The sequence below is a fragment of the Phyllostomus hastatus genome, unplaced genomic scaffold, assembly GCF_019186645.2.
Source record: "Phyllostomus hastatus isolate PE091 unplaced genomic scaffold, TTU_PhHast_1.1 phas_scaffold_28, whole genome shotgun sequence".
In the NCBI taxonomy this organism is placed as follows: Eukaryota; Metazoa; Chordata; class Mammalia; order Chiroptera; family Phyllostomidae; genus Phyllostomus; species Phyllostomus hastatus.
This window is the reverse complement of record NW_025334022.1, coordinates 13,029,331-13,043,003: the sequence shown is the minus strand read 5'-3', so window position 1 is coordinate 13,043,003 and position 13,673 is coordinate 13,029,331. Positions and strand designations below refer to the sequence as shown.

At 40.5% G+C, this 13,673-nt stretch overlaps 1 protein-coding gene across 1 annotated transcript; it reads left to right on the top strand.

Annotated features, from left to right (window-relative positions):
* The first annotated feature begins 988 nt into the window (after positions 1-988).
* Positions 989-13,274, top strand: TMEM35A (transmembrane protein 35A). Its single transcript, XM_045817676.1, has 2 exons — positions 989-1,231; positions 12,708-13,274. Exons 1-2 carry the CDS (start codon positions 1,112-1,114, stop codon positions 13,110-13,112), a joined length of 525 nt encoding a protein of 174 aa, XP_045673632.1. The 5' UTR covers positions 989-1,111; the 3' UTR covers positions 13,113-13,274.
* The last annotated feature ends 399 nt before the right edge of the window (positions 13,275-13,673 follow it).

The following is a 13,673-nucleotide window of genomic DNA, read 5'->3' as shown; positions in this document are numbered from 1 at the left end:
CCCTTAATGAACACTGCTTTTCAAAATAGGTGTGTGTGAGCGTGTACGTATAATTACAGTGCTAAGCAGTATCAGGTAAGTGCCATACTTATGATGTAAAGTATTACATAAAGAGGTGGTTAAGATTCCTGGCTCTGGAAATGATTACTTCGGTTTGAATTGTGGCTTTCCATTTATTAGCGTAAACTCTTGGGCAAGTTACTTATTTAACTTCCTTGTCCTTCAGTGTTCCATGAATGGAATGGGAGCTCATGCCTAGCTCACAGTGTTGCTATAAAGATAACTGTGTTAATACAAGTAAAGGGCAGTGTCTAGCATTTAGTAAATGGTCGATAAATACTGGTTATTATTGCAGGAAATCAGAGGAAGAAGAAATCAAATCCAGCTAGGAATGGATCAGGGAAGGGTACATGAAGGAGGTGATATTGAAGAAAAGATTGAATGTTAGTGAACAGTGATGGAGTCGGGAAAGGAATGTAGTGGAGGTGGGATAGCTCAGGTTTGTACGGGGCCATGAGTAGATAGAACCTGAGGGGGTGGCATGTGGCAGTAGGAGCTATTGCAAGATAAGCTGAGGGTCCTGAATGCCAAGCTTAAAACATTGCAGTTAAACCACTGGGCAATCCTGAGGACTAACTATTTGACTGAGGGAAAGGAAAAGAGAAAATGAGAGAGGTTGAAAAAAGGGATTGATAATTAGAGGATTACAGAGATGAAAAATGAGCCTGATGGGAAGTGGTAGAAATGAGGTCTTCCCTAATCCTCAATCTAGAGGCAGCTCAGGGAGTGAGCTCCAAGCCTAACCTACCTTTTCCCCATTTAAAACTTGAAGTTTCCATCTTAGTTAAGGGATTCTTCTAACTTTGGAGACTGTGATTTTGGCCAGTGAGGAGCTAGCGTAGGGCATTAGGACCCAGCGATTATTGTAGTGGGAGAGGTAGAATCTCGATCTTTCAATTTTTCTCTCAAGCTCCCCCTCTCCCTTTGTCATTCTAGTTGCCTGCTGCCTCCGCAGCTTCCCTCTCGCTTTCTCTGTGTTAACTGCCAGCGTTAGACAGACACACAGGGTGCGCAAAGCAGAGGATTATTTGGGACCCGCCTTGGTGACTCCATGGCGTCCCCCAGAACCGTAACTGTCGTGGCCCTCTCAGTGGCCCTGGGACTCTTCTTTGTTTTTATGGGGACTATCAAGTTGACCCCAAGGCTCAGCAAGGATGCCTACAATGAGATGGTAAGTGAAGCAAACGGGTGATGAGGAGCGCACCCCCAAGGGATAGCGAATACCTCTCCCCTTCTATCCTTCCCAGGCCACGGTCCCATCTCCTTGACCCCCAGCCCCACCCAAACCCTTCAGTCTCCCCAATAACTTTGCAGCTCGGAAGGAGCAGCTGGACAACAGCAATTTCATTTGTGGGCCATGCTGAGCAACTGTTTTGGAGCCACTGAATGCGAGTTGAGGGAGGGGTTGCCCAGCGAGTACCCCCACACCCGCAAGAAATGCAGAAGGCTGAGACCTGTGTAACACCTGTCAGCGGCAGGAACCCTTTCCTTCTTTCAGCACAATCAAAGTTGGGACAACCAGTCTGCAAATCCGATTCCTTCCCTTGGAGCTAGGTGTTTAGCAAGCTGGAGAGTTTGTCATCAGGAAGAACAAAGGGGAAGAAGGGAAAGGGCTGGGGAAGAATGGGCTACTAAAACGAACAATTTTTAGGGGTGGGAAAATGCACTCCTCATCACAGGTGGAGAGCTGATGGTATTCCCTTAGCGGCCTGGGTGCGTGTCTTCATCCTTGAGACAAAGCAATCTTGGCCCAAATAAAAGTCACCAAGAGCTTGCTTCCTCCTTTTCTCTCAGGGGGAGAGCTGGATGTTTTATTTTGATTTGTTTTATGTGCTAATTTGCACAATCTTCAAAACCTGCCTTTTCTCTCTAGTAATAGCCCATAATCCCCACCTTGCCTCCTGTGGTTGCCTAAGGCCAGGCCCTCCTGCAGAGTTAGAATCACGGAAGGTGACTGGTCAAAACATCTCTGCAACCTGGGGGCTGGGCCGTTCTTTCCAGTTGGGTGTGAAGAGGACTTGTTCCTCTGCTGTGGAGTACGAGGAGATGGCAGGGGATGTTTCCAGCACTCTCATTTCTTTCTATCACTTTGCCTTTTTATTTCCCCACCCCAGCTGAAGGGAACCTGCTTCTCACTTTTTGCCAGACTGCCAGTAATAAGAGGGAGCCCATTACTGGGCTCTCAAGATCAAGAAGGGAAGGAACTTAGGGGAAGAACAGGAAGGGAGAGAGAAAAGAGGCAAGAGGGATTCCTCTTTAGGGCTGTGGCAAGGAGGAATAGCTGCACAGATTGATAGGAATACACAGCATTCCCACTGCAGAGCCTTCCGAGGCCCCTCAACATGAGCTGCAAATGAATGGAGATTGGCAAATTGTAGATGCTCAGAAAATATTAGCTGGCAGATCTGGCTTCTGTCTCAGGGTTCCAGCTGGTGCTTTCCATGTCTCCCTCACTGCAGGATCACCCTGGGGTGGGAGAGGGTGGGCTGCTACTCAAGGGCCTAGGTCTAGTCCCAGTGGCAAATCCTAATGTGTTTCTTTTTCTCCTTTCTCCTCCTCCCAACATGTTTGACCATATGGAATTGAAATCAGGTCAAAATGAGTATCCAAGGTTGCCTGCATTGTGTGTGTGGGGGGGGAGGGGGGTGGTTAGCAGAAGCCACCAAATGCAGAGGGACTAGGTTAAGGGGAAAATGCCACTACATTTTGTCTTGGTAGTAGTAGTGTGGTGTTAGATTATAAATAGATGAATATGGTCTTGCTTCACTTTTCATATATTTATATATTTGTGTGTATACAACTTAGGTATTTTTAAGCTTTCTCTTTCCTTGGGGACACAGTACCCTTCCTTAGTATACTCCCTGTCTCCCAGACCCTGCTCAGCTGATTTAAAGGCCCCCCCAAGCTTCACTTCAAGCACAGTGTAGGCCCTGCAGGCAATCCAACTAAGATGGAGTCACCGGGAAGCTTTCTACCAGCTTGGCAGGAGCTCACAAAGAGGACCAACCACAAATGGGTTTCCAGTAGGTTTCTTCCTAGGGAGTGGAGCTGTCTACTACAGTCTAAAAAAAGGCAGAATAAACATATATGAAGACTTCATATCATACAAAGGAACACATTCAAGTGGGTATAATCTAGTATAGCAGTACAGAACCTTTGTATGTATGTATTCACATTTCTATGCTTCTGTGCTCAGGGCCATCTTGAGGAAATGGAAGAATTATATTTAGCTGGGAAGTAGATTTCAAAGTAGTATGAAGCTTGAGGGGGATTTTTAGATTACTCTTTTCCAGGGTCGCCTCCTACATTGAGCACCAGGCCTCAGGATGGAGATGGCTATCTGGAATAGGGCCCACTGAATAGTGCTCAGGCTGGCCCAGCTTTATCCTTGAACCCACAGTAAATAGAAAATTAGGTTCTTCAGTTCTAGTCCAAGGAAGGTGCTCAATGTATATTTACTGAATAGATGGATAAATGAATGAGTCATTGTAGCACTGTTTTGGCTGGTCATCACCTTTCAGAATTCTCTGGTTGACTCTCAATTATGCAGTTTAGGAACTATTTCTGAATTCCTAGAAGGGAGCTACAGCCCCTCAGGATCCCAACCCTAGATCAGCTGACATATTATCTGGGATTTTCTGTTTTCCATTTAGGAATGATTCCTCTGCACTGATGAAGTTAGTCTTGTATTGAACTGCAGGGGCTTTTCTTATAAGATCTCAAGTGTTGTTGTTGCAATATTATTTAAAACATCTCTGTGAGGTAGATCTATTTTATTATTTATTCTTATTTTATAGATTGTTAACTGATCCAAGATCATAGGTAGGCTGTTGTTGGAGCAGAGATTAGAAACCAAGTCTGTGACCCAGTACTCTCAGAAAAGACATTAAATGGTTACAGCTTTTTGGATTTCAGGACTTACAACGGAAATTTTTTAAAGATTTTGTTTATTTATTTTTAGAGAGAGGGAAAGGGAAGGGGAAAGCGAGGGAGAGAAACATCAATGTGTTGCTGCCTCACACACACCCTCCCCCTGGGGACCTAGCCCACAACCCAGGCATGTTCCCTGACTGGAAATTGAACCAGAGACCCATTCATTCGCAGGCCAGCACTCAACCCACTGAGCCACACCTGATTTGAGCCAGGGCACAACTGATTTTTAAACATATTTGGCATATTCTCTATTCTTTTTTCTATTAATTCAACTGCCCCAATCCACACCTTGGGGTTTCGTTTTACTTTAAAACCAATTTTTCAAATTCAGATTTTTTTTCCATTTCTGCCACCTTTTTTTTTTCTTGTTCTAAAGCCATTAGTGCTATGTTCATGTGTTATCACCTCTCTGTAGAATCACTGTTAAAAACCAAACAGAGAAATTACTATGAACTTCTTCCCTGTCTCTTCTGGGGAAGCCAAGAGAAATTAGTGGAAATTGAGTCATATAGGTTTGGGTTCAAATTCTGACACTCTTAGTGTCTCAGTTTCCTCACTTGTAAAACGAGGATAATAATACCTACCTCAGAAGTTTGTTGTACATATTAACTGAGATTACATGTGGAAGCATCTAGTTAGCTGTTCAAAAAATGCTGAGTGACATGGTAATGATAATAAATTGTATTTTATGCAGTGGGTTTCTGACTAAGTTGAGGGATTGAAATCAGGCATTTAGAAGAGCAAGACATTATTTTTATTTGTCCTGATAAACAGACTTTATGCAATCAGCTAATTTTGATAACTCCACACTGGCTGCTGGATAACACATATTGGATCCCATGAAGAATTTCTAGTCGCCTCTCTTGAATAGCCCATTTTGTGTGTGTTGTGCCATACCTCCTCCAGATTTAGCAAGTTGTCATTAGAATATTCTAAATTCCATGTGAATTCAACAAGACCAACCACTCCCTCGACTAAATGCCTTCATTAATTCACTTGAAATTGGGAGAGAGCTCTTACAACTGCTGCTAAGCAGTTTCCTATGCAGTGTTGAGGAAAATATGAATGGTTCACTTGCTGTACATTTAGTATTCAGCTCTTTCTAGCAGATGTTCCATCCTATAAGCACAAGGGGCCACATATGGAATAGTAAGAAAACACCAAAAATCCTGTCACAATGAAGCAAAGGGAAGACAGGGCAAGTCTCTGCTTCTTTGCATCCCCTCATAGGGAGGGTTTGTTGATTTGACTGATATGCTTATCTATAGTTAAAGTGCCCTCTTGTTTGTGTAACCCTGGGGAAACACTCCAGATGTGTGTGGGCAGTTTATTTAATGTTTGTATGTAATATTTTATGCTTCCAATCACTGCCATTAATTTCTTTCCAAGTAGGCAATGTAATAGTAATCCACTGATGCTTATACTGCTTTCTGAGGTAGCACAGTACATTTATTCCTTCAGAGAGGAAGGTGACCCTGAGATGTAAACTGACTTTGCTTAGTTCACAAAGCTAGCCATTCCAAGCTAAACTGCATTGGTGCTTATGCCAGAAAGCTTATAGCCCCTCAGTGGCCAAGAACTGTACTTGTTTCAGAATGACTTTGACTGCCAGTAGAAGTCAGACTGTTTTGCCCTAAAATGCAATCAGGGTCAGGTCCACCTTTGTTAGTAGGACCAGATTTCCAGCTTCCTCTTTAGGTGAGCATTATATGACAATGGTTATATGTATTGCATATTATATATAATATATTATATTTGGTGCTTTAAAAGTGTTTACCATTCATATCCATATTTAGCACTTAAACATGTGATAGCTTTTTATTGCATTTAAGACGTGATCTTGCTCTGGCTGTGTGGTTCAGTTGGTTGAAACGTCATCCTGTACAAAGATTGAGAGTTTGATTCCTGGTCAGTGCACATACTGAGGTTGTGGGTTCCATCCCCTATCAGGGTGCATATGGGAGGCAACTGATCCAACTGATCAATGTTTCTCATATCAATGTTTCTTTCTCCATACCCCCTCCCTCAAATCAGTAAACATATCCTTGGGTGAGGATTAAAAACAAAAACAAAGGATATCTGATTCACCTGTGGCATGTTCTCCAACAGAGATTCAGGGAAATCATACTTGAGTCAGTAAATTTTGCAGCATTTCTGCAGACTTTGTGGCTGATTTTTTTTTTAATTAATGAACTTTATTTTGGGGAGAACAGTTATAGGTTATAGAAAAATTGAGCAGAAAGTACCAAGTTCCCATATACCTTCCTTCCCCCTATTTTCCCCTATTATTAATATCTTGAATTAGTGTGGTACACTTGTTACACTTGATGAGCCAATATTGATACATTATTATTAACTAAAGTCCCTAGTCTACACTAGGTTCACTCTTTTGTGTTGTACATTACATAGGCTTTGATGAGTATTTAATGATGTGTATGAATTTTTTTGTCAATACCCTCTTCTGCTTTCATATAGTTTTTCCCTGTAAATTTTATTGAAGTATAACATACATACTGAAATGTACACATTAAGTATACAGTGCAAGGAATTTTCAGAACACTCCTGTGTAATCAGTGCCCATATTAAGAAACAGAACATAATCAACACCTCAGAAATCCCTCTTATGGCCCCTTCCAGTTACTACCTCCCCAAAGGTAATTGGTATCCTGACTTCTAACAGCCTAAGTTAGTTTTACCTGCTTTTGACCATTATATAAATGGGATGATGCAGTATATCAGCCAAGTTATTATTTCTTTTACTTAATTGGCATAAGTGAATTAACATGGACCAAACCACTTGCCCCCATTCCCATTTTATCCTGGTATCTGGTTTGGAGCCATTATTAATTGTCATCAAAGATGAATATTATTAGACAATTCTGAGCTGTTCAAGTTTAACGTCATTAATATGAGATCATGGACCCTAGGGTGTTGTGAAGAATAAATGACAAGCCCTGGCTGGTGTGGGTCAGGGGATTGAGCACCAACCTGCAAACTGAAAGGTCAATGGTTTGACTCCCAGTAAGGGCATGTTCCTGGGTTACAGGCCAGGTCCCCAGTTGGGGGTGTGCGAGAGGTGACCGATCCATGTATCTTTCACACATCAATGTTTCTATCCCTCTCTCTCTTCTTCCCTTCTTGTCTCTTTAAAAATAAATAAAATCTTTTTTAAAAATTGAAAAGAATAAATGACCAAAAATTTGTATGACTACAGAAAGACTCCATATGCTCTTGATTCATGTGTGAATCATATCTCCTCCTACCACAAGAATGGACCTGCTTGATTCAACTCTATTATCATTAAAACAATTACTGTGGCTTGCAAATGTATGGATTTCTATTTGTGTAGTTTATTAATGATACAGTGTGTGCCTATGGACCTTGGTTGAAACTATGATGCTATGATTCTTTGACTAAATCTCCAAAATGCTTATTTAATTTACAAAAGGAGAAACTGAGATAATAAAATACATAGTAATTTCCTCCAAGCAATTTAGGGACAAAAGGAAAATTGGAATTTAGCTTATCTTAAGAATCCCAGTCAAGGATGTTGCTGGATGATTGCCTTTGATTAAGGGATTTGAAACATTCTCTTTCCTGCTTCCTTCCCCTAAAAGGAAACTATAATTACAGGGTCTGGGTCATTGCAATGGAAGGGCAACAGACCTAAGAAAGTGAATTGCAAGAGCCTTTTGGGAGAGTCACTCATTTAACTCTCTTTATTCTTATCATCAGAACAATGAAAGTCTTTGGAGATCTAGTTACTATAGACTCAAAACATGTGGCCCTTCCATTGTTAGAACTGAGGTGGCCCAGACTAAACATTGATGAAACTGGCAATCCTTTGATGTCTCTATCCTACCCTACAGGAGCAAGAATAAAGGGTTTCCTATGATGTCAAGACTCCATCTAAGCTTTGTTCTATCTCTAACAAATTCAACATTCCCTCTCTGGAGTCTGGAGTGTGGAGTCCTGGAGAATAGATGCTATCTGTACCTACTTAGCTTTGAACTAAAGATTTGATGACATGACTTATCCCCATGTAGTTTCTTCTTGAGAAAAAGAGGAAAGAAAGAGGCAACAGCTAGCTGCATAAGAACATCCACAGCTGCAGTTTAAGAGGTTAGGTAAACAACTGAAAAAGTAATATGGAGTAACACCAAATAGAGAGAAAAAGTTCACTGAAGTTATAGGAACTCAATTTAAAGGCCCAGAATTTGGCCCCAGGCTATATATTTCACTATAGTATAGATCAGAATCTATTCTTGAATAATGTGTGGTTAGCCCTAACCAAAAAAAGAGCACTTTCCAGAGGTTACTCAGCCAGCATCTGGAAGGCTTGGTTCTAAGATGATGGTAAGGAATTCTTCTTCCCACCTGTGTTCATCATGTCAGAAGCTTACACCTAATATTTAGGAATTGCTCCTTGGGAATCTTTGTGTTACTAGTGAGAATGGTCCTTACTTAAAAGTGTTAAGCTTCTTGAGTCTAGATTTCTTTCCCTAATGTCCCCTTGTTACAGTCACCAGAATGCAGAAGGGGAGAGAGTGGGCAAGTGGCATCTGGATTAACACTGATGGAAAATGGGCAGGCTTCTCTCCACCACCAAGTGACCTAACTCTCAGCTCTGCTCTGCTCCATGTCAGTCTGGTTCAGTTCAGCCCAGGGTTTTACTCTGCCTACTGGTCATCCTCTTTCCTAATTTCTCTCTGAAAATCCCTGATTTAAACTAAAATGGAAAGAGGAAGGAAGAATGAGTAACATTTTGTATTTCCTTACATGCTCAGGAACAGGGTAAGGTGAAATTTTAAAGACAGGATCTGACAGGAATGTAATTAAGAAGAGGTGAGTGAGGCAGTGTTGGGCAAGTGCAGAGTTGGATCCTTCCTTTACTTAAAAATTTGACATTTTGTTTGTCATGGATATTATATCTTTATCAATGAGTATTTTGGGTACTGTCTTAAATTTGTACTCAAAGCAAATAGCCTCACTTACTTCATCTTAGCCACAGCCCTGCTAAAGAAAATGAAGCTCAGAGAGGTCACATAATTTGCCTATGGACACTCAACTAGAAAGTGGCAGAGATGGTATTTGAACCCAGGTCTGTCTGAATCCAAACCCACACTTCTTTCACTAAACCATCAGTTTTTCTTTTTTTTTTTTAATCTTCACTGGAGGATATGTTTATTTATTTTAGAGAGATAGGAAGGGAGAGAGGTGGAGAAAGAGAAACGATGTGAGAAACATCAATCAGTTGCCTCCTGTATGTGCCCTGATCAGGGATCCAATCCACAACTTAGGTATGAGCCCTGACAAGGGATAGAACCAGCAACCTTTCCTGGTGTATGGGAAGGTGCTCCAACCAACTGAGCCACCTGGCTAGGGCTAAACTGTCTTTTTTCATTGTTTTTAGAGGGAGAGGGAGAGAGGAAGGGACAAAGAAAACCATTGATGCCAGAGAGAAGCATTGATTGGTTGCCTCCCACATACGTCTGGACCGGGAATTGCACACGCCCGGACTGGGGATTCAGACCCGATTGAACCCGCAACCTAGGTATGTGCCCTGACCAGGAAATAAACCCACAACCTTTCGGTTACTGGATGACGCTCCAACCATCTGAGCCACACTGGCCAGGGCTAACCCACCAGTCTTTTACCAGTCCTCATAGAGAATTATGTTGTGCCATTCATTTTAATTAATCCATGAAATAAGGGTACATTCATTTGTCCAGAAATGAGAGAAATGGCTTAACATTTGTTTAAAAACTAGAGAGTGTGAAACTATTCTAAGTGCCAGATTCTTCTGACAGGCCAATTTGACTTTCTGCCCAATTCTCATAGTATTTGTCCTGCATCTGGCACTTCCAACTCTTCTTTTGTTCTATTTTAATTTTTTTAATTATTAAAGTTTAGTTGGAATACACTATTACATTGGTTTCAGTTGCACAACACAGTGATTCCACATTTATATGCCTTACAATGTGATCAGCACAATAAGTCTAGTAACCATCTCTTACTGTACAAAGTTATTAACAATATTATTGACTATATTCCCTGTTCTATACACTATATTCCCATGGCTTACTTATTTTTTAACTGGAATTTTGTACCTCTTATTCTTCTTCACCTTTTTCATTCATCCTCCCACCACCTCCCTTCTGGCAGGCATCAATTTGTTCTCCATATTTATGAGTCTGTTTCTGTTCCACATATAAGTGAAATCATATGGTATTTGTCTTGCTCTGACTTATTACATTTAGTATAATACCCTCTAGGTTCATCCATGTTGTCTCAAATGGCAAGATTTCATTCTTTATATTGCTGAGGGGTAGGGGGGATGAGAATCATCTTTATCCATTGATATATCAATGGACACATAAGTTGCTTCCACATCTTGGCTATTGTAAATGAACATGGGGTGTATATGTCTTTTCAAATTAGTGTTTTAATTTTGTTGGTGAGGATGTGAAGAAAAGGAACCCTTGTACACTGTTGGTAGGATTGTAAATAGGTTCAGTCACTATGGAAAACAGATGGAAGTTGCTAAAAAATTAAAAATAGAACTTCCATATGATGTAACAATTTGACTTCTGGATACTTATTTGACTAATCTCTTCCTAAAACCTCTCTTGGTCCCCATGACCCTGTCTCTGCTAGTTTTCCTTATACTTTTCTGACTACACTTTCTTCTACTTTGTGGACACTTCCTCTCCTCATTTTTTAAATGTCTGTCACACATTTTTTCCACTGTATACATTCTACCTTGGCATGCCAAATGACTATCAATTCTATATTTTTATCCCAGACCTTACTTACTTACTGCTTACCAAATATCTCCAGTTAGTTGTCTTCAATACAGAAAAACCCAAACTAAATTCCTCACTCCCTTCTGCCTTCTGCCACCCCCAACCAGTTCCTCTGTGTACATTCCCAAACTTCTATTCAGGTACCGGAGCCAGAGACCAGATAATCTTTCTTGACTTCTCTTTCCCTCACTGTTCACATCCAATAAGACATCAAATTCTGTTAAATTTGCATCCAAAGTATTCTTGATTTTGTTCCCTTCCCTCTATTCTTACTATCATTATTCTAGTCCAGGTCGCTCACCTGGTTTCCTTGCTCCCATCCTCCACATTTTTTCCAGAGGGAGCTTCCTTAAGAGCAAATTATGTTGCTCCTCCTGGATTATAGGATAAAGTCCACCTTCACAACACAATACATGTGATCTGATTCATATCCATCTCCCCTGTCTCATGTCTCTCCTCTCTCCCCCAACCTGTGCTGAACTGGGGCAGTATTCACAACATACCAATCTAATTTGTTTTTAAAGGTCTTAGCTCACCCAGCTTCTCCTGCCTGCAATAACCTTCCCTTATCAGTCTTGCAAACACCTACTCTTCTTTCAAGATTCTACTCTAGCTTTTCTCAGTCTCCATCTAGGAAGACTTGACCATTTCCTCTGGTGTGCCTCCACTGTACCCACTTACATAATTTTATTCAGCCCTCATAATACTTTATTGCACTTATGTATTTGCATAACTGTTTTTCCCCTTAAGAATTTAAGTTTCAGGAAGGCAGGGCCTTTGAATACTTGATACCTGTATTCAGAGTACCTAGTCCAGTGCTTAGCATAAGGAGACAATAAATATTGAATGGGCTAATGGATACTTAATGAAAACAAAGAAGTGGGGCAACCTAATAAGACAATAAAATCTCATCAATTTACTCCAAAATAAGGATCAGGCCACTCTGAATAGTGAAAAATATGATTATCTATCACTCTAAGGTCCATATAATTCTATTACTTTGTAATATATCCAGTGACTCCCTCCTCTGTCCTATGATGTTTCCCTTTGGGCTACAATTATACATTGTACAGACTTCAATTATATGGCATTAATAATGATGCTTTATAGTGCTGTTTATGTATCTGTTTCCCCAAACTAGACCAAGAGCTTCTTGACCCAGTCTTATTCATCTATATATCTCCATCAAATAATCTATAGCAGGTCTTTAATAAATATTTATTGAATTAAAATTAATGAACTTGAACCAGGCAAATCAAAGTAGTGGCTTGTAAAGTCCTGGGGATTTATCTCAATGACCATGAGAATGATTTTTGTCTTATTATATTTTAAAAATACACAAGGGCTAACATTTACATACATTTTTAATTTTCTACTTGCTTAGGACACACTCTTTTTTTTCTTTTTTTTTTTACAAATTCCACAAATATAAACTCCAGCTCAGCTGAAGTTTCTGAATTATCACAGATTCCAAATTAGGGAAGCCCAAATTAGTGAGGCTTTACCATACTGTGCCTTGCCGTGCTTCTTTTTTGCTGATATCCATATGAATCTGGGTTTGGGCAAGGTAGGCACTGGAAAATATGTACATGGTTAATCTGCACCCATCTTATGGGCCTGGTGAATTTTCTTTTAATTTCTTAATGTAGTTTGTGATTTATAATCAGAAAAAAATTAAACTATAAAGTCAAATTGTCTTAGCTTCCATGCTGTTACTATGGTTTAAATCACAGGGATCTCAGCAGATTGCTTGCTTTTTTTTTTTTACCTTAATTACAAGACTTTTATTTAGGGGAACAGTAAAAATGGGCCACACCTTGGCTGGTGTGGAAAGGGAATGGTGTTTTCTTCATTCTAATGTTAAAATCATAGTTAATGCAGTGATTTCCTTATGGTATTCTGCTCCAGAAACGTGCTTACAAGACCTATGTCCGAGCCCTTCCTCTGCTGAAGAAAATGGGGATCAATTCCATTCTCCTCCGTAAAAGCATTGGTGCTCTTGAGGTGGCCTGTGGCATTGTCATGACCCTTGTGCCTGGACGTCCCAAAGATGTGGCCAACTTCTTCCTGCTCTTGCTGGTGTTGGTTGTGCTCTTCTTCCACCAGCTAGTCGGTGATCCTCTCAAACGTTATGCCCATGCCTTGGTGTTTGGAATCCTGCTCACCTGCCGCCTGCTGATTGCCCGCAAGCCTGAAGACCACTCTTCTGAGAAGAAGCCCTCACCCCTTGGAAGCATGGGAAATGCAGGGAAAGCTGAGGAGCAGCCCTTCTTATATGAGAAGGCCCCTCAGGGAAAAATGAAGTTGTCATAGGAAATTGGAAGTGAAAAAGTGAACCTTCCAGGCAGTTGCCTCCATGACACCCAGGAAGATGTCAGCGTGTGTTTTTCATTTGATTTATTTATGTTAGGAGAAAGGGAAAAATATAATCTATAAGTTAATGGCCCTGTTGGCTTGTGTACACCTATAACCTAAAATGACCTCCCCATATATATATATATATATATATATATATATATATATATATATATATATATATATATATATATATATATACCACCTTTAATCACTCTTGGGAAATTCTCCCATCTTGCTGCATGTACATGTATATGGCTAACTATTGAAGTGCTTTTGTGAGGTGGACTCCAGGGAGCATGTGACTATGAGATAGTATGTGTGGGAAAATGTATTTACTGTGTGTGTGCATGCACGCGTGGAGGAGAAGGCTCTGACCTTGAACTAATTCTGCACAGGTATACTTCCCTTTATAGACTGAGTTTAGTGAAGACAATAAAATAAACCTCCTGTAAAGAGAATCCTACTTTTGATATAAAACAAATAATGAATTCCCATGGGATGGGGGAATCCCTCAAT